Here is a 21207-nt window from a genome sequence, read left to right as displayed (position 1 = left end):
TGTGCAAGGTGGATCTAGGAAAGAAAGGGAAAGGAAGCCTAGGTTGCTTAGCAACAAGGAGCCATTCCCCGGGGGATGGCCGCCTGAGAGCGGAGAGCAGGACCAAGTCAGTAGCTGGATCTAGTCTCCTCTTCTCCCCAAAGTAGTACCGAATCCCAGGACGGGCCAGACTTTGGAAAGGAAGAGAAATCCATCAAAACCCGACAACCTCCAGGCCCACACCGACTTCCGTTTGTCCACACTGTCTGGAGGACTTTCTGTCGCTCAGCACCCTTGCTTCGGGTCTGTGAAGCTCTGATCTCTGGCCCTTGGCTTGGCTGCTTTTCCAAGACCTCTGGAGCCCCAGACCCCCAGAGAGGTCCTTGCAAACCCTCGCAGCGGACGAGCGCTCCCACGGATGTTTTCACAAGCAACAAAGACTTCACAGTCCCTCGGGTGTCGCCCATAAGCGCTGCCAGGGCAGGAGAGAAAGCGGAACATCTTCCACGTGAAGGTGCGCCACAGCTCCCTTACCAAAGGCTGGAAAGATGCCCAAGCACCTCCTGCGAAAACAATCCCTGTGGATCTAAAGATGCAGAGTTACCCAAAACCGGCCCACCCTGCAGGGCTGAGTGAAGCCCCTTCAGCTCCATCAACAGAGAACAGAACTAAAGAATCCAGAGCAAAGTCTTGTGGGGTGGTTAGGGTTGTATGTGGTGGGTTTTTTTTGCACAAAATAGAGGATTTATCAGACAGGGAGGTGTCTAGCCAGATCCACACGTCAAATGCCCCCACTGGCCCCCATCCTGTCCCTTCTGGCTGCTCCCTTCTTGGCGACGCCAATGGCCACCAGTCTACGTTTCATTGTCTTGCGCGGGGGAGCGGTGGAAACACAGGCACTAATGGACGTGGCGCAGGCCAGAATCCCACCCGGCCGCCTCCTGCCCAAATTAATTGTTTTATTTATTTAAAACCTGTTTGCCCTGCCTTTCTCCTTAAAAAGAATCTAAAGAGGCTTTCACTTTTTAAAAGACAACACCGAAGATAAACACAAATACTGAAAAGGGTCAAACAAAACACATTCTAAGCAGTACGGTACGACAAACTGCCTAAAAGTCACACTCCGGCAGCCAGTCATTTAGAGGAAAGCCTGCCTGAGGAGAAAGGTCTTTGCCTGATGGCGGAAGGACAGTGAAGAGGGGGCCAGGCTGGCCTCCAGTGGGAGGGAGTTCCAGAGGCTGGGAGCAGCAACAGAGAAGGCCCTGTTCTGTGTTCCCATCAAACGCACGAGGAAAGGTGGTGGGATGGAGAGGAAGGCCTCCCCGAGGATTTTAACACCCAAGCCGGCTCATAAGGGGAGACATGGTTTTTGAGACAGCATGGACCTAGGCTGTTTAGGGCTTTTTAAGGTTAAAACCACCACTTTGAATTGTCCCCAGAAACAGATCGTCTGCCAGTGGAGCGGCTGCGAGAGGGAGGGTTCTGTGTTCCCTGTAAGCAGCCCCAGTCAGCAATCTGAATGGGAACCACATCAAGAAAGCCAAGGTGTGAAAAGGCAGGTCAGATGGAGAGCTAGGTGGGTGATGCAAGCGGTGAGCCACAAGATCTATGAAAGTTCCACATGCCGCAGCAGTCTATCTTAGAGTATCAGATGCTGAGGACCAAGATCCCTCAAGGTTTCCCCCCCCCCGTCCTCTGCACACCACTTTCTCCCCCAGACATCTGGCGCCTGCTGCTCCAGCCGACCCTTGGCCGGATCCTGCCCAGCCATGCCCATAACGTCCCCCTACTCTGGAGGAGGGCTTTAATAAAGGCCATGCCGCTCGGGGTTCTGCGCACGAGGCACACGAGGGAGAGGCGCCGCTCCCCGTTCCTGATCCGGAGAGGCTCGTTAGCGTCCCATCGAATTATGTCAGCGGCAGGAAGCCTGGGGGAGCAACGCAGTTTGTCCAAGAGGAAGCAATGGCGCCAAGAAGGAGAGGAACCTTTACGAGCTAGAACTTGGGCTCTTGCAGAGGACGGATCCCACTGGCCTGATATCCCCATTTCTGATGGGCACATGGCCTCTCCCTTCCCTCCCCCTCTCTTTCCCTCTCCCCCCCCATCCTGGGGGGTCTCCTTCGTCCTCCTTTATCAAACAGGGGAGCCCCCCCCCGCCTCCATTATGTCACTGACCCGCCCTGGGCAAAGCCAAGCCTGCAAGCTTTGTGCCATTTTGGCACCCTGACCAGGCGGAACTGGGGGTCCACCTGCCAAGCGCCAAAACACCCACCCGTCCTCTGCCTCTCCCAACCCCATGGCACCCTTCTTGGATCAAGAGATCCCAGGGAGCGAACTTAGTCATTTCACCCAAGGACAAAGAAAAAACAACTCAGGACCAGCCATGGGGGAGGAGGTGGTGGACCTCAGGTTCTTGTTTTCAGGGGGGCCTTAACCTGCCGGATCTTCGTTCCCAACCCACTCCCGTCTTCTGCCAGAGCTGGGTGGGGGCAATGAGGGGGAACGAGCTGGTGGGAACACACACTGGGATCCCTCTTCCCTCCGGGACCTTGGCAAGGGGCTGTGCCCTAGCACCAGAACTCCTGAGCCTTCCTTCCTTCCTTCTGCACAAGCTCCACCCACGGCCGAGCAGAATGAGAGCCCAATAACGGTCCATGAGACACCTTCCCCCAGACCCAGACTTTAGGCAACCTTGTTAAAAAACAAATAACAAATAAACCCTGAACCCAGTGATGTACTAGATCCCCTTTTGGGTTGAGTGAAATGCGTCTGGGGTCCCCCTCCCTCTGGGACCAGGGCTGTCCTCCTGCAAGCAGGCAGAGACCTTTCTCTTTAGGCAGGCTTTTCCTCAGTGACTGAGGGACGGTTTGCCTGTTTGTTCCTTTCAAATGTGTTTTGGTAATGCTGTTACCTCACAGTCTTCATATAGTGCTTATTTAACTGGGTTTTTTTAAAAAAATCTTAATGTATGCCTAACTATTTTTTAATGTGACATTTATATCATGCTTCTAGTTTTCTTTTCTGTTGGTGAGCCGCCTTGGGTCCCCTATGGGAGGACAGCGGGTGTATAAATAATTTAATTAAATAATAATAAACAAATGATTTTAAATATTTGAATTATTTACAGTTTTTTTTCGCTTTAATATTGTGTTTTAATGATGTAAGCTGCCTCGGGTCCCTTCTTAGGCAGGGTAAAAATATTCAAAATGAATGAATACATCGGAAAAATAAGTTTTAGTCCCTCCAAATACAGAAGGCGCTTAGCATGGAGGGTTTTTCATACAGCAGTCTAATAAATTAGAGAGACTGACATATACACCAATAGTCTATATGTTGGTCGTATGCATGGGAATTACCATCAGCATCTTCTTGGCAGAAGCTGGAGGACCCCAGTATTGCCAGACCCCCTCTTTGCCTGCAAGGTACAAGCTTCACACGCACACACACACACACAGAGAGAGAGAGAGAGAGAGAGAGAGAGATCCTGCTCCTTCTCCAGAGGCTTCCCACGGCTGCTGGGGAGGAAGTTATTAAAGGGATCCAACGGAAATCAGGGAACCTAGAATTAACTGACAGCCGCAAGAGTGGTGGGGGAAGGCCTCCTTCCTCCCTAGCAAAGAGAGAAGATGACAGGTTTGGAAACAGAGCCCTGCTCCAAGGGAAATGCAGACTCACTCACTCAGCGCTGCCAGCAAGAGAAGGCAGGGCCCGGATGGATTGAGTCACGCTAAGAAGAACTCCGCGTACAAAACAGACCCGTGAAGCTGAGTCAGAGAGGAAACAGCCCTCTTGCTCCGGGTCTCTGCCGACATGCGGACATGGCCGTGTGCGATCCCAGAAGGCGGGAATCTCCTTCGGACCTGCCAGGAGTTGAACCCGAGGCTCAGCCTCTGCCCTTGAACTATGGATCGGAGGAAGGAGGAGCCACTGTCTGGGATTGTCCTGATCTGTCCCCTGAGGATGTTGGCCTCTGTTTCGTGGGGAGGCAGGTTCTGCTCCTGCCTCCACCCTGAATTTTGCAGGAGGTGTCCAAGGTGCTGAATTTATTCAGCGAGGAGCATTCCTCACCCGGGAGAGCGGCTACAACGTTCTGAATCAAACCCAGGGCAGATTACACCACCCCAGTGAAACCAAAAGCTGATCACTTCCCCCCCCTAAAAAAAATCCAAGCCAAATGAAGACAGAGGGGAGAGAGGAGAGCAGTTTTGAAAGACTTGAAAGGCAGTCCTACACCAGAGGGGCAGGATCTGTTCTCCACCATCCCAGCAGGCAGGACATGCAAGAATGAACTCAAGCAACAGGGAGCCAGATCTTGGCTGAATATCAGGAAAAACTTCCTAACCGTTAGAGCAGTACGACAAAGGAACCCAGGACCTTGAGAGGCAATGAGGGCTCCAACGCTATGGAGGCCTTCAAGAGAAAATTGGACCACCCTCTGTCTGATCTGCTTTGATTGGGCTTCCTGCCTTGAGCAGGGGGGTGGACTTGATGGCCTTCGAGGCCCCTTTCAACTCCATTAGTCTAGGATTCTAAGTCATCAGATTGCTCAGGATCATCCACACCCCATGGGGCAACTGTGGCCTTCCAGACCTTTTTTTTTTTCATCATCCCTCATCATGATCTATGCTGGCAAGCACCGGTAGGCATTGTAGGTAGTATAAAACAGGCCATTTCCATCCACCCAGGTTGACACAAATTGATCAAACCTTCATCCCAGCCCGACCAGAAGACACTGGCGGGAATCGGACTCGTGGCTTTCCACAGAGGAAGCAAGGGCTTCACCGAGGATCATGGCTGGGGTTTCACTGCATCACCTTGATCATCAACCAGGATCCCCAAGGAAGAGAGAGCTGTATGCTTATCATATTTACCAGCCTCCGTATTACTGAGACTGGCAGAGGGAATGTATTTAAAGTGCAAAAGGGGTAGAGAAATCCCAACCTAACCCCAGACCCCTTGTGAAGAACCGCACAGAGATGTCAGCTGTTCGGTTTGCCACATACACTCTTTGCTTCCATCTGACCCTAAACTGGAAAGGGGAAGCAAGATGCCCGGAGGTGGTTAGCCGAACTCTACCCTGCTGTGAAAGCAGCTGAAAACACAGGCACCCCCTGCAACTCCTCAAGGTCTTTAAAACAAAAAAACTCCCAAATCATAACCATTGAAGCAAGACTTCAAAAACAACCAGGGAGAAGATGCTCTGCAGCCAGACCTGCGGTTTGAGTTAACTTGGGTGTGTTTATGCTCAGAACATCATGGAGGTTTTTATTTTACCCCCAACCCACCGCCATAAACGTCTCGAGCCTTGCTGGCCTTCTGGCCACTGCTGTCTCCTTCTGCATTCCTACAGGAGCTGTAGGCTTCACCCATCTGGAAGAAGCCACGTTTGGGAAAGCCGGAAACCCAAGCCTTCTCAGCCCCATTCACTCTGAATCAGAAAATGCCCAGCATACCACTTTTTAAGAAACACCCCACAACCTCGCTGTTGTTCCTCACAGGAGGGGGGGGAGGCAGCCGTGTAATAGGACGCCCCTCCAGCTGCTGGAATCTAGTTTGGCAGACAATCCACTCCCCCCCCCATGAAAAAGCACTGCCATTGTGCAGGAGAGAGGGAGTTTCTGAGCATGCATGGAGTGTCTATTTCACTGGCGCTCCTGAACTTTCAGCCTGCAGGAAACAGAACCGTGAAGGAACTTGATGCCCGCTCAAAAGTTACGAGGAACCAACACAGGTATGGTTGGAAACAGGCTGCGCAGAAGAGAAGGAAGCTGAAAGCCCATACAAGGAGTAAACTAATTCCATCGGGGCGAGACATCCTGCACCCACCCCAGATCTTCGCCTTCCATCTGGATGACACCAAGCTAGACTCCTCCAGGAGAACCAGAAGATCCAGGCAAGGCTGGCTCTTTCGTCTAAACACTTCTGTTTGATTAAGGCCACAGTAAGACCCCAGGTCTGGTGAGTAAGAGCCTTTGGGGGGGGGGGCTGGACACAAATCTCTCCCCCCCCCCCCAACATGCGAATGGGCTTGCTGTGAACTCTAAGCCTCCTTTTCCAGCTGCACGCAAAGCAGCGAGAGTCTCTGGGTTGGGTGTTGTTGTTTTTTAAGCACCCAAAAAAAACCCACATCCCTTTAAATCTCCTCCTTGAAAGATATATTTTCAGGAGAGCTTTACATTCAAACAAAGTAAGAAGAAATAATCACCAGACGTGAGGGCCCGCTCTCCCTGCTGCCGCGATCATAGCTAAGCTGCTTTGGAAAGCTTTAAAGAGATTGTTGGGAGGTTTAAGACAATTAAAAGGGAAGAATCAAGGAGCAAAAACTCACGACGAGGGGACCTCCCAGCCAAGCTGTGGCAAAGGGCATGGCTGGCGACCCCCCCCCCGCCCAGAAGGGGGGCCACCCTGACGTTGGAGGCATCCCAAAAGGGCTCCCCAGGCCAGCACTCCAACCCAGAAGATGATGCCCGTGGGAAGCCCACCAGCCTGTTCGTCACGACCAGGCTGACCACAAAGTGAACACAAAGCCCACGCGGGGACATCGCTGACCCTCATCCAGGCAGACGGGGGGGGGGGCACGGTCGTCTTCCAAGAGTCGCGGCTCGTTGCAAAATTCACCCTGAAGCAGATTGACAAAGATAGGCAATTGGCAACTTTATCCTTCGAAAGCCGAGATGGGCACGAACCGGCAAATCGGTGGTTCGTGACGATTCGTGGTTCGGGGCTGTTTACGAACCACGAACCGCAAACCATCATGAACGGCCACACCTGAAAGACAAACCCCTTTGTGGTTCATTTTGGGGAATTCGTGCCAGGAGGGGACCCACCGCCTGCCCCCTTCTCATTGCCCGTTGCCTCTCAACCTGGTCCCGTCTCCTCCACTGCCATCATCCTCAGAGACGGAGGGGCCAGCTTCCTTCCCTTCCGGGGAAGCCTGAGCCGCAGCCTCTGCCCAGGGGCTTCCCGCCCAGGCTCCGGCCTCTGGAGGAGACCCCCCCCAAAAGGGGAGCGAGCCGTCCACTAGGGAGAGTCAAGACACCGGCTCGTGTGGCTCTTACGGGAACTCCCACAACACCTGAAAGGACGGCATTTCCAAGCCACCTTGTCACTAACCGTCTGGTCACACGCCTCCTTTTTCAGAAAGAAAGAAAAAAGGGTCGAATTTGCACTCAATCGTATCTCAACACTCTAATGTTTAATTATGTTTCCGTGTAGCACATTTGTTTTGTTTATTGCCTCTTTCTTATTTCCACCTTAGGTCTCGTCTATTTTTACACACATTGCAGGGAGAGTCACAACAAAATGAGGTAATACAAACCCAGGACAGTCACGAAAACGAAGCAAACGAACCAGGCTTAAAATGAGAACGCAACACCAGGAGGGCGCAAGCACATGAAGAGGGCATGGAGGTAAGCCTCGTTCGGTCCTCACCCCACTCAAAACTGGGGCCCATTCAAGCCACCTGTCCGTACAGGCTTTACAGAAAAGGAAGCAACAGGAAATCCGCCTCGTTAACATATGGACAACTTATTCTCTATTATCCAACTTTTTCTCCAGAGACTTGGAAGCAAGCACACTGATTGTGTTGCCTCTTTTTTTTGTTTTACAACAACCCTGTGAGGTAGGTCAGTCTGGGAGAGCGGGAAAGGAACCCAGGCCTCCCCAGCCCCCTTCACCTCGGTGGCAGAGGCCACCCAGGTGAGAGACGAAGGCCATCGGCAACACCACCAGCCAGGGCTGCCTCGCGCCCACGCCCTCCCTTCATTAAGGCTGTTTCTGTTCATAAGTGCTTCGTTTGTCCACAGCCAGGCCCTCCTGCCAATCAGGCTAATTGGATGCCCTCAAGTTCTCCCTTCCCCGCCTGGGTTAAATGAGAGAAAAATGCTGCGTGCCCTCCTGTGCCCCTATGCGTGGTTTTACAAATCTTCAGCCTGCCCTTTGGTGCCACCTCCGAAAATAAAAAGCCCTCAGGCGCTGGCCTTTCCCAGCAAGGAAGGTGCCTCTCTCCGGGTCAGGATGATCCAGACTCAGGCAGGTGAGCATCCCTCATCCCCAAGAACTAAGAATTGGGGGGCGTGCGGGGGGAAGAGACTGCAAGCCACACTTTGGGGAACTCACAGATGCACCCTGGGGCCACCATGGTCATCCAGGTATTCGGGGTGGGGGGGAGGAGAACGTTGTCGATATCCTTCCCCGTCTCTCCTCTGAGCACCCACCCCTGCCCAGGACAGAGGCACCGAGACCAGACCCCATTTTCAACAAGTCTACTTCCACTGTGTATCAGAAAAGCGAAAACAAGATGCCACACCCAGGCTTCTGGCACCTTTGATAACAAACCGACGCAACAAACATTCACACGGAGATAAATAAAACAAGGCGGGGGGGCGTGCGCCTCCCTCCATTTTTGTCACACATCGGAGCCACATTTTTGCATTAAAATCTGTATGTGTGGAAAAGCAACTTAATTTGAGGCGGCTGGTTTAGCTCGCAGCCTGTTCCTGGACTGGTCCTGGCACGTTTGGCCCACGGCGATGGGGCCGCCAATGGCACGCGTGGCCCCCGCCATCCCTTCATCAAGACGCACAGTAGCCAAATCCAGTGAAGGACACTAGAAGCAGAAAACACACGCATGACTTCCTCCCAGGCAATAAAATAATAACAACTCAAATAAATAAAGATGATAAAAACATTGTGGCAGTTTAAAGACTAACTGCTGTATTGCAGTGTGCGATTTCGTGGTCTGAGGAAAGTGGCCTTGTCCACAAAAGCTCACATTAAAATATAGCAGCTAGTCTTCAAGGTGCCACAACAATCTTCGTTTTCTTTTAGTTTCCTTTTGTTTCTGTTTTATACGCTAGCACAGATTAACACAGCTACTTCTTCTAAACCTAATAATAGTAACTGTTCCCCTTCTGTGACATCTCAAGTTGGATGCCAGAGGCGCCTCGTACTCTCTGTCTAACGACAGGGCCGGCCGTTGGGAAACAGAAATCCTGCCCAATCTGTTGCGAACCACCCCAAACCCCATCAATGTCAATCCTAAATCTACCTTTGGCCCATTCTTTTGCTTGCTGACAATGGCACCCGATATGCGCGCTCTCCATGCCCTTCCTGGAATTCCTCTCTGTGTGTGTGTGTGTGTGTGTGTGTGTGAGAGAGAGAGAGAGAGAGAGAGGTTAAAAGAACGGCACACTTAAGGCCACGATCCCCAGCTCCATATATCAAGGATGCTACAAGCCAATTAGAGCCGAGAGGAGGAAATGAAGGGGTCGCCTCATAGCTGCAAGAAGAATGAATGGGGAGAAGGGTGTTCACTGCTCTGCTCGCTCAGCACATCCATGTTTCTAAGCACAACATCATTTCCCCAAAACCTAGAACACTGGAATGGTGGGGTTCTTCCCCCACCCCCAGCCACTTGCATTTGCTCTCCTCTCTGACACCCAAACGGCTTTTCTTCCAGAAGGAAAGGAAACCCTTATGGATTACAATTCCCAGAATAAAACAGCCTGCTTGACCAATATTCTAGATCCACCCCTTCCCCATCTCTGGTTCTGGAAGTACTCTTGATGGGAAGGGAAAGAAGCCTTCAGTTGTAAATCATGTGGGCACTTCCAGTATTTTGCCTATTTATTGATTTATCTGCCCTGTCTTTCTCCCCTAGCACAGGACAGCTCAAGCCATGCAATAAAAATCAGTGCAACTGAAAATACAGTAAGCTACGATTTTAAGACATAATTCAGTTATTTAAAAACTAATGCTGAATTAAAACAGCTTTAAAACAATTTAAAAGTAAAACAAATGGGGGATACAAATACACATTTTATTGCTCATTGCAATTCACGGGAGCGGGACTGGGTAAGGGGTCCATCTGTGTGCATTTTATATGCTTCTGCAGACACACAAAATGTATTTTTGAGACCAGGCTTAAAGAAGGTTTTGGATGTTCATGGTATCCAGTGGCCCCATAAAGCAGGTCCGGTTGATATTACAGCTTGTGGGAAGGAGCACCAGCTGAAATCTATTGTCAACAGATATGAATTATCAAGAGTTACAGGAAAGAAAGAAGGAAGAATAGATGCTCAGCTGAATTTTTATTCTTAAGAATGCCATCTCCAGAAAGCAAACAACCAAGATGGTCAATCCTAGTCAGATATTTATATCCTATCAGTTACAGCACATCAGACACTCACACACATGTCGAATCTTTTATCACAATGTTTTCTAGCCAATTTCTACTAATTTATTAAAGGCACACTTATCCTAATTTTCCTCCAGCGAGTTCAGAGCAGGAGATAAACTGGCCTCTCCCACCACCACCACCACCCCCCAGCACAGTGGGCCAGGCTAAAAGAGAAAGGGGAAGCTGTGCTCTGGGTCACGCCTCGAGTTCCAGACTCGGCGGGGTGGGTCCTGAGATGTCTTGAGCCCCAACTCAACACTCTGACTGCTATACCCCAAAACATGCTTTCCCTCCCCCCCCATTATAGTCAGAAACCAGCAAGATCTTGGAACCTCCCTGTATGGGACCAGCTCAGAAGCACACAGAAACCAGTCACTCACCAGGCCCACCAGCAGAGAAATGCAAGGCAGGGCAGATTCACCCAGCGCCCGTCTTCCTTTCCCTCCAAGCTGATGCAGCGGTTGCAACTACACCGCTGTACCTGTTTGAGCCTAATTTCTCTATCACCACTCCACCCCTTGGAATTCTGGGACTTGTAGTTGGAGCCTCTCCGAATTATCCGCTGGAGTGCAAGGAAAAGGCCCAGGCCTCCTGTGCACAACCCCAAAACTGCAAACGCCAGGATCCCTTACGGCAGAGTTAAAGTCCCGTCAAACGGTGTAGTGCAGATGCCCCCGTGAGCGGCCGAGCCCAGAAGGGCACCAGGAACACCACCGGCTCTGAATGTGTTTGCAAAACCGATCCCCCCCCCACAACACAGCATGTATGGCTTCCTCTAGGATGCCCACATTGAATAACACGCCGGGCTCCTGTGCCTTTAATAGGGCTGTGGAGGCAGGAGCTTAACCCAGGTGCCCCCTGTTAGAGCAGCTCTTCCTGCTGATGGTGGCTCTCTCCTCCAGCTGTTAAAGGTAGGAGAGCCCCATCCTCTTCTCCGACACCCCAAGCACTGCACACGGTGAAGGCTGGGAAATGGCAGTCAAGACACTTCAGTAAAGACGGCTCTGCTTTTGCAGTCTAGGCTTCCTGGCCTGGGCCAAACAGCGGTTGGGCTGGCCTGACCCCGCTCTGGCCCCTGGCTTTCCGCCTTGGAAACTCTGAAGAAGGCAGAGGCAGAAATGGCTCCTGGGCAGGTGCAGAGTGCAGTACCACCCAGCGAAGCCTCCAGGCCCCAGGCTTCAAGACCAGACTGCGGTGATTCCGAAGTGACCTCCACCCTGCATCTCATCTACACAAGCCATCCACGGCAAGGACCCATCGAAGGCCTTGCACGCTCAACCGCACACAGCGTGCAAGCCGGGCAGAGCGAACCGCTGCAGACTAACCGCCTCCTCGCCCACAAGCCAGCTGTTTTCATAGGTGGAAGCCTCCCCAGAGATAGGAGAGGTTGGTTGCATGGAACAGGACTGCCAGAGAACTGTCCAGCTGTCGTCTGCAAAGTAACTTCCCCACCGTGGACGCTGCCACGTTCTGAGTGGAGACTGAGCCCGTCTCCTGCCCCGAAGGCATAGCTGGAGGTGAGGCATGCCACTGGGGCAGGTGGGCGGGGGCCCTTTCTTGAGCAGGGTACCAAAAGGAAGAAAGTTCAAGCCCCCCCCCCTGCACCTTTGGTTCTTGCCAAGTTCAGCATCTTGGCTCAAAGCCTTGTTTGCCCTGCTGTCGAAAAAGCTCCGTGTGGCTCTCAGACGAGGCCAGTTCAATCCAAAGGCATTTCCCTAACAGCCTCTAGTGTACCTGCAGGCAGGCAAAACTGATACCCAGGACTCTGTGCAACAGAGTGGGGGGGGAGAGGAAGTCCTTCCTGGAAGCCCAAAGGAGGAAGCCTCCTCCCCATCCTGACACACACACACACACACACACACACACACAGCCCTTCGAAGGCAGCAGCTCCATCAAGAGAAAAAGGGAGGCAGCCAAGCCAAACAGCATCACACCGGTAAATCACACTCCTCTCCCGGGGATGAGAAGGCCAAGAAAGCCAGAGGCACCGAGCATCTCTCAGAAGCCCAAATTCTCTCCAGGGCAGCTCCTGCACTGTACGCGCCTCTTTGCCTCGCAAGAGCCCAGGGGGCAGAAAGCCAACTCATTCTCTTTCTCCTCCCCCCCCCCCCCCAATGCATGGTGCCGCTGGTGGCTTTAACGTTCACTCCTGGGGCACACTCTAAAAGAGGGAGGAGGCATCCTGGACTATTCTGTCCACAGCCCTAATATTTCTCATTGTCCAGAGCCTGTGGCATCGTGGTAAGCCGGGAAGTGAAAATATTGATCACGACGGTCCCCATAGCCATGAAGCAGCCTACCCGCATCTCATAAAGAGAGTCCAACCAAGTAGGGGGGCTGAATGGATCCAAATGAACCAAGGAGGAGAGGCCTTTTGTAAAGCTAATGGCTCTTCGTTGCCCATTCCAGACTAAACCACCCCCATGTGCTTTGCATCACAGCCGGGGCAGCTTGCAACCCTCTACTGTTCCAGAGAAAACCCGTCTCCCTCCCAGCGGCTCTGAGGACCCCCATTAAACTCGAAGAAAACAAGGATGCCTGAGAAGGGTGAGAGGGCAGAGGAGCTCAGAGACCCTGCTGTTCAGAAAATCCCACAGCTTTGGCCCGTTCAGCCTGCGCTCCGCTACATCAGTGCCCATATCAAGCTGGGCACACGGACCATGGTGTGTAAATAACACAATTGTACACGTTCAGTTTGAAGAGGAAAGCCTCGTGTTCTCCCTCCCCGCACCACCCAAGGATTGGGGTGGGGTGGGGATATACTTCCTTCTAGAAGGAAGGTGGGATCCCTCAAGCGATGGAAGGAGAGGCTGGCAGGTATGGCTGGCCCTAGAGTAGCAGCCCCCTCCCCCTCCCCCCGCAATCAAGGCGCCCAAGCGCCAAAGAGCTTCCCTAAAGCCCAGCCCACCTGCAGGTCTGGAGGGGCCCACCGAACCATCCCCGCCAACAGGAGGAGGAGGAGGAGGAGGAGGAGGAGGAGGAGGAAGGCTGCAGCCCCCCAGGTTCTGGCTCAAGACAGCCCGGCGCAGGAGGGCAGGATGCAGGCGCCTCTCGGCCCCTGCCCCCCCCCGCCTCGCCCTCCGTAAAGCGCGGGGGGGGAAGCCACTGGTGGTGGTGGGGGAGGCCCCACACACGGCGGTCTCCAGCCCGGCCCCGGAGGGGGGGTGAGGAGAGGAGCCCCCCGCTTCCTGGACGGCGGCGGCGGCGGAGACAACGCCACCCTCCCTCCCGGCCACCTCCGGTGCTCAAGCCACGCGAGGTGCCCTCCTTCCAGCCGGGGTCCCCCTCTCCAGAGCGCCCCGCCGCCGCCCCCCCCCGCCCGCCACAGCAGGCAAGCCGGACACCGCTGCCCTTCCCGCTCCGGGCCATCCGTCTCGGGACCCCCCTCCCCAGCCGAGGGGCGCAGCCTTGGCCCGAGGGCTCTCTGCCAACGCCGTGCCCGCCCTGGCGAGCCCCCAGACCCACCAGGCTGGGCAGGGCTGGAGCGGGCGAAGGGGGGGGGGGAGAGGGAGAAGGCAGCCAGGCGCGCCCCCGCGGCCCCCGATCTCCCCTCCTTGACAAAGCCCTGGGGCGGCGGGGGGGGCTTTCCTGCGCCGGCATCTGGCGCCCCCCCCGCGCCCTCGCAAAGAGCCCCCGGCGCTGCCCTTTGGCCGCCCGCCCGGGGCGAAAGCGCAGCGGGCTCCCTTGGGACCTGCCCCCCCCCACTCCCAGCATTTCAGTCCTGGAGGAGGGAGGTCGGAGCAGGAACCCCCCCCCCGCCGGTTGCCCATCCCGGCCTCCCCCCCCCCTCCCCCGACGCCGGCGGTCACTCACTGGCTTTGCCCGGCTTGGGCCTCTGCAGCAGCTTCTGCACCGCGCCGACATCCTCCGCCTTCACCGCCTGCATCAGCTCCTGGTCTTTGCCCATGGCTGGCCGGCGGGCGGGCGCGGGGCTCCGGGAGGAGGAAGAGGAGGAGGAAGGCGAAGGGGAGCCGGCCTCGCCTGGCCCCCCTCCCCGCCCCGGGGCAGGCACCGCGGAGGAGCGGCCGGAGAGGTCGGTCGGTGGGTCGCACTTCAGAGCCCGCGCATCCTGCCCGGGCGCGCCCCCGCCGGCTCGCCTCGGGCCCCGGGGCTGCCGAGGAGGGAGGGAGGGAGGGAGGATGATGGAGGATGGAGGCTCTTCTGGCCGCTGCTGCTGCTGCAATGGAGACGGGCGGCGGGCGGGCGGGGACCGCAGGAGGAGCAGCACCGCCGCCGCCGCCGCCGCCGCAGCAGGCTGGGCTCCCGGGCTCCGGTGGGGGCTCGCCTCGGTGGTGGTGGGGGGCCGCCTCCGCCGCCGCCGCCTCCTCCTCCTCCTCCTCTGGCGCACCGCTATTGGTGCCCCGTCCGGCGCCCCGATCCCGCGCCCCCCGCGGGCGCCTCCGCCTCCTCCGCCTCCTCCTTCCCCGCCGCCGCCGCCGGCAGCCAGCCCGCCATGGCCGGGGCTGCAAGAGCCTCTGCGCGCCCTCCGGGTGGGGCCGCCGCCGCCGCCCCCGGAAGGAGGGAGGGAGGGAAGGGAGGGGAGGGGAGGCGGATCCCGCCGCAGCCTGGCCTCGCCTCCCGCCGGCGGCCCCCGGGGAGCCCCCCCACCCCTGGCCCGCACCTGCCCGCAGCGCCCGCGGGCCAGGGAGGAAGGACCACCCCCACCACCCCCCAGCCAGCTCCCACCCCCGCGGAGGCTGCCAGCTGGGAGTCTCTAGCCGGCGCGCGGACTAGAGGTCCCCTGAGCGCGTGCAAAGAGCTCGGCCGGCCCTGGCTTGTGCGCTGGGGTCCCAGAAGGAGGGAGGCCGTCGGTCCCTAGAGCCCCTCCAGGAAAGACTGGAGGAACGGCCAGCACCGGTAGAAAGGGGCCAGGAGGGGATCCCTCTTCCCCCCCCCCCCACCGTTGTGCCCAGCAGCTGCTGAGCTAAAAGAAATCTAGTCCCTGGGCATGTGCAGAGGGCCACAGCCGAGCCCTGCAGGGCCAAAGCCTCTTGGAGTTAGACTTTCGGCTCCAAGCCAGGGGAAGGATGCTTCTGGGCACATCAGCCGGCAGTTGTGCACACCTCCCTTAGAGAAACATCATGGATATGCACAGCTGGAAGGGACCCCCAGCGCTCATCCAGCCCAACCCTGGGCAAGGCAGCCAACCCATGGCTCTCCTTGGGAGAGGCAAGCTTTGCTTGAGGGCCTCCCATGAAGGCGAGCCTAATCTGCTCTCAAACCCTTAAGGAGCCCTTCCTAACCTGTAGGAACGGATATCAGCAAAAGGATGATGGGGCTGCAGGGAGTCCGGCTCGGAGGAGGACCGGTCCGTGCCCTTCCATAAAGTCAAGACTTGCTGAGTTGGTTTGTCTGTTTGGTGATGGGCAAAATGGCACCGTTATTCTTTCCTGGTCATAGACGGGGAGAGGAAGACAGGGGTGTGTGTGGGAAACACTTCCCAACTCATCTCCATCATCACCTTAGAACAGCCGAGCTGGAAGAGGGAGCCTCTGGATCATGGGGTCCAGCCCTTGTCCAGGAGTCCCAGTGGGGGGGATCGAACTCCCGACCTCTGGGTCCACAGCCAGAGTTGGTTTGTTGGTTTTTTTGCTTCTGAGGCCAAGACATTTGTCGAAATAACCCAGTCCCTGGGTCTTTTCTTTTTCCTTTTTGGGGAGTGCTTTTTCTTTCAGGAGAGCCCCAGCCATCTAGACTCAGGTCCATCCTCAGATCTTGCCAGTGGGTTTGGCTCGGAGGGGCCCTGTGTGTGTGTGTGTGTTTGTGTTTGTGTCAGTGTTGGCATTTGAACCCACTGCGGCGTGGGCAGAGGGGAAACGATGAACCAAGGCTTCGGGAGAGCTCTGGTGACAACTGCATCCTGGTGGGAACGGATCCTGAGCTATAAATAATTCTCTGGGCCTCGACCCAACCCAAGTGTGCCTGTCCAAAGCGTTGGTCCCAGAGAGAGCAGACCTGTGGAATTGGCGGGTGGGGAAACGGGTCCATGGGGCCTGGAGGAACCGGGCTGGCTATCGAGGGGAGACCCAGTTTTCCAAAGCCCACTTTCCCTTGTTTTCGCTGCCTTTTGACTCTCGGCCATGGATGGGCAAAGGGAAGGCCAGGGACTGGCTGGTGGGCCCTTTAGATTCTGCCCACGGGAGTTAAATAAATAAATAAGTAAAATTTTTAGACTGATTGCACCGGCCAGGAGCTGTCCTGGGCCCTTTTAGAAATCACCCAGTTGTTTCCTGTTTCTAAAAATGGCTAAGCTGAGAGAAGGTGGGGGCCGCAGGCGATGTAGACAGCCTGACCGGATCTGGCTTTGTGGGGGGGGGGGCATGACCGCCCCCATCTTCCTCTCAAACACACAAGCAGATCTTTTTATGTAGGGAGGATCTGGGGACTTGGTGGGGGGGGGAGGCAAAAATATGGCCCATGGACCTGGTAAGGCTGCACGCAGCCCTTCTCTGGAATAACGTTCGAGGTGGATGCTTAGCCGAGACGCACAGAAGGAAGGGAAAGAACCCCAAAAAGGCCACCATGTCCAGAATCACCTCCTGGGCTGTCCAGTCCCATCCCCTTTCAAGAAAAACAGGTCCAGCTGAATCCGCGGAAGCAACAGACCGGAGCCCCAGCGCCACCCAGTCCAAGCGATGGCAGCCGCCTTGCCAAGGCCCTTTGCCCTCTCATGGCCTTGCCAAGCACCACCACGACGGTCCAGCCTGCTCCTCCCCTCTGGACAGTGCGGCCCCAAAGGTCGGCGGGTGCTGCATCCCGAGGGCTGATGAGATGCTTATGGAGAGCTGAGTGGTGCTGGCCAATACGGACCCCTCCTAGAAAGGCCGGGGGGGGGGGGAGTGTCACTCCCCATGTGCGCTGCTGCATCCAGGCCCCAACACAGAGTCAAGGAGCAAGACCTTTGAATGGCTGGCAGAACCAGAGTCCGTCCCTCCCCTCTCCATCTTCCAGGTTGCCATGCAGGCACCATGGGGGAAAAAGCTGTAAAAGGCAAAATTAAGCAGCAGTGCCCAAAATCCAGCAGAGTAGACCCACTCCATCCTATCCAAACTTGTCCCTAAACCACTCATGCCATTGCAGAAGCCGCTGAGGTTGAGGTCTTGTGTGGCACGAAAGCATATGCGTGGAACCAAGCAGGATGTGTGCGGTGGAGTCGTGCCAGCAGGAGGCCAGGTGGTCTCCTGTAGAGGGCCGTCACTCCGCCCAACCGTTTCCAAAGGGGGAGCACAGAAGTACTGCTGACCACCCCCCAGCCACCACGCCATCATCCTCTTCCGCCTATTCCCCAGGGTCCCTTCCCCTGCCCAACCCCCCACCTTTCAATCTAGGACTGGCTGTGGGGCTGGGGGGTGGGGAAGCCCCACTTAATCTCCCCTTTAATCTGAGGACACCCACCCACTCACCCGGCTGCTGTGCAAAGCCACACAGCAGGAGGACGAGAGAGAGGCCGCGCCTCGCCGTCTTTTTGAGCTTCCAGCCTCAGAGAGGGTGCTCTCCATCACCTTTCACTCCCCCCCCTCTTTCTCTTATTTTCCCTATAGCTGTGTGAAAACTCACTCCTTGAAAAATAGTGTTGGGGGGAGGACACCCCAAAGCAATACATAAATACACCTCTCCGCCCCCCAAGCTGGTTCTGTTTGGTCCTGTGCCTGCAAGAGCACCCGGTGATCCTTACGAGATAAGCAGGTCTCTTGTCTTTCCTGTGGGAAGCAAAACAGCTGAAGAAGTTTCCTAAGTAAAACAACAGCGGTTATTTACCATTTTTCTCATTCCTCCCTTCTGCCAGCCGAGGCGATTCGGGAAGCCTCATGCAAAACCACCGGAGAGCAACCCCATGAAGCCACAAAGCAGAGCAGCAGCGGAAAGGGACCCCCTCTCCTAACCGGAGCCCCTGCACGTAAGACCCTGCCACTGGGGCCCCCCAACCCGCCTTCCCGGCAGTGATGAAACATAAAATACGGCCTCTGATAATAATAATAAAAAAAAACCAACAACACGAGATTTGTACGTATGGTGGAAGGTGGCAAACACAGGCAAGAATCTTACTGACTACTTACCTGTGTGTAATAATCATGTAAGTCACGGCAGCAAATCACCAGCGATTAACAATATGACAACAGGGTTCCTGGTTACGTGTGCATCGCACAACTGCACAACCAGGAACCACAAGCTGTAGTGCCTCATCAGTGAGAGGCTTGTGACTTGTGTGCATTCATTTCCATAGGTCATCATCATCATCATCATCATCATCTTAGAGTTGCAGAGCTGGATCCCTGAGTCCACACATCAGGGGGATCGAACTCCCACCCTGAGCAGTTTGACCAATCCCCGATCGGACTCTGGCTGGTATTTCCAGAGCAGCCTGCTGTGGCTGGCGGCATCAGCCAGTGGGGGAGGCATGCCTCTTAGTCCGTGGGGGAGCGGAGGCCTGTCACCCCCTCAGGCGACGGGTTGTGGGGCTCAGCCCCGGCCTGGGCTGGGCTCGGCGGAGCGGCCTGCAGCCCCCTGGAAGAGTCTCTCTTCCGTCTCTGGCTGCCCTTCTGTGGTCCCTCAGTGGTGCCAGTACAAACATCGACGCCTGGTGGCATCTGTCCGCCCAGCCTTTAATCCAAAGGGCTCCCAGCTTATTAGGGAACAACGGACCGGCTTAAACAGCAGCAGACGCCCGAGGGAGCGGAAGGCCGTGAGACGGGGGGGGGGGCTCAGCTCTCTCCAAACAAGTTTCCCCATTCAGCCGCGTTTCCTGGTGCCAGCGTGCCACCAGGGCTTAGGTGCAGACAGACCCTCCCAGGGACACACGTGCATTCACCGACACACATCCACAAGAAACTCACAAGCACAGAGCACAATCGGTGTATAGCTGGCTGGTGTGTTCCTGCTGGAGAGAGGGTGAGCAGAATTCGCATCTGGGATATCGGCCTTCAAAAGAGCAACCAGGAAAAAAAAGCAAGCTCATTTGCAAATGGTTTGAAATGGGAAACAGTCCTAGCATGCACTCAGGGGCTCTCAGCTGTTAAGGATTCCCCTCTTCTCATGACAAATTATGGATTATCTCTAACATCTGTTTCGGCTCAACTTGAAATGAAGGGGTTCCTTTCCTTGCAATGGGCTACGTTCAGATGTCCCCATAGGCTGAGCATCGTGCTGCCAGGACTGGACCCCCTCCGTCTGTCACTGCCCCCCTCCTCGCCCATAATGATCTTCCCAAAATGTCTCTTCAGGTAACCTTCGGACATCAGGTTGTTGCTGAAGAACCCAGACTCTTTTGCGGGTGTTTTTGTATGACAAGGGAGACCTGAGATAAAACTTTGCAGTCGGTCTGCATTGCCTGGCAGTTTTCTTGTCCAGACCAGCTTGGAACGAGGGAATGGAACAAGAACGGGGTGTTTGTTTTTTTTTGAAGGGGGCGAGCAAAGGAGGTGGGGGTGAGACCATGCACCCACCCACTCCTTTTCCAACCCCTCTCCTTGTTTTGGGCTTTCTGGCATGCCAAGCTTGGGCGCTTTGGAGCTTCAAACTGGAGATGGACCAGACCCAGCCCTTCAAATGCAGGGCCCTTTCAGAAGGGCGGTTGCCCCCCCCCATCAGCACTTCAAATAGTGGACGATCCTTCCAAAAGAAAGATGTGCAGCCACCCTTGTACTGATCACTGGTGGAGACTCGCATGATTGGGTGCTCCTGTAGAAAACAACCTCTTCCCTTCGAAAGCAAGCACCCAAGGAGATCCTAGCTCCCTGACAATCTAGGTTTCTACCTACAAGGCTTGATTTCTTTCTCTGTTTTTGATCCAGAGGTTTTTCCATGTGGGGAAGTCTCCTCTCTGGGTGATGTATCCCTTGGCCTCTGTTTGGCAAAGCAAGGCTAAACATGCAATGCCTTTCTCTCTCTCTCTCTCCCTCCTGGAGCGCCTCCTTTCCTGCAGGCGGCAGTGGCACGCTGCTCGGTAAGGAGAGAGAGACACTTGCGCCAGGGAGAGAACATGGTCCCCTCTCCAGAGGAAAGCCGGCGGAGGCAGCAGCAATGACCCAGATTCCTCCCGGTGGTGGGAGCCTCTGGCCCAGCTGCAAATCCATCATTTCCCAGGCTGCGGGAAGGCCAGGCTCCGTGGGGAAAGAGGTGAAGGAAGAGAGGAAGCAGAGCGGAGGGATTCTGGTCTCCCAGCCGGCCGGGGGAGACAGGCGCTGGGCTCCATCCCGGCTCTCTGGGTGAAGCGGAGCCTTCGTTCCCAATGGGAATTTCCTGCATCTGCCCTCTCAGCTCCCACGGGGCCTCGTTCTGGTTATTTAGATGTGTAAAGGATTTGTGCTTTGTGCATGCTCAGAAGCCCCGGCGGTGTAAGGTTTAGCCGGGTTCCAGTCTGGGCACCGTGAGTCAAAATGGATTCTGGGGCAAGATCCGAACGCAGGTCTCTGTGAGAGTCGAGGAGCAAGCGGAGGATGTCTGTGACCGATGCGTCCCCTTGTTGCTCTTGCCCACATTTGGCAAGGGGACCGTCATTTGTGTACTTTTAATTGTTCTTCATATGATTAATGTTAACCCCCCCTCAATCGATGCAAGCCGCCTGGAGCCTTTCTGACAGAGACGGAACGCTGAGTCACGCATCTTCTCAGATCCAGAGGCGAAGGGGTAGGTGGCGTGGATCCGCTCAAAGCCAGAGAGAGAAGACCCAGCCCTCTGCAAAAAGGCAGGTGGGGGGGGCACACCTGGGGGAAGCCCGGCCTCGCCCACCGGCAGGGAGCCTTGGAGAAGGGCGCCACCTCTTGGCCCGAAAGGGCCCTTCGTCCCGGGGGAGCATAGCGCCAGCCGGCCGCAAGAAGTGGCCAGGAGAGTTGCCTAGCCTCGCTCCCAGGGCAAGCAGCAAAGGCATGGGGCCCATGGAGCGCATGAGGACGCTCCATCCCGCGCAGAACGAAGCCCACAGAAAGCGAGGTCCAGATCTTGGTTCTGTTAACGAGCCTTGCATGGTGCCAACATCTGGGTAGCCAAGGCCCCCCCCCGAAACCTCCCAACTTGGTAGACCCCCCCCCCCAAGGGACCAAACACAGCCA

The 21207-nt window shown here is 55.6% G+C and overlaps 1 protein-coding gene across 4 annotated transcripts in view; it reads right to left on the bottom strand.

The window, feature by feature from the left end:
• The window catches only part of CASKIN1 (CASK interacting protein 1), a 63928-nt gene extending 49309 nt beyond the window's left edge, over positions 1-14619 (bottom strand). For 2 of the 4 annotated variants that reach the window (XM_072982350.2, XM_078381426.1), the window contains exon 1: positions 13973-14132. In XM_072982350.2, coding sequence (XP_072838451.2) covers positions 13973-14066 — 94 coding nt within the window. In that variant the 5' untranslated portion in view covers positions 14067-14132. Of the gene's footprint in view, positions 1-13972 lie in introns of all 4 variants that reach the window. The other 2 variants (XM_078381425.1, XM_072982352.2) reach the window with 2 other exon arrangements.
• Between the last annotated feature and the right edge of the window lie 6588 nt (positions 14620-21207).

The sequence above is a fragment of the Pogona vitticeps genome, chromosome 13 (assembly GCF_051106095.1).
Source record: "Pogona vitticeps strain Pit_001003342236 chromosome 13, PviZW2.1, whole genome shotgun sequence".
In the NCBI taxonomy this organism is placed as follows: Eukaryota; Metazoa; Chordata; class Lepidosauria; order Squamata; family Agamidae; genus Pogona; species Pogona vitticeps.
Note: the sequence above shows the minus strand (reverse complement) of the source record. Positions and strands in the feature narration are given on the sequence as shown.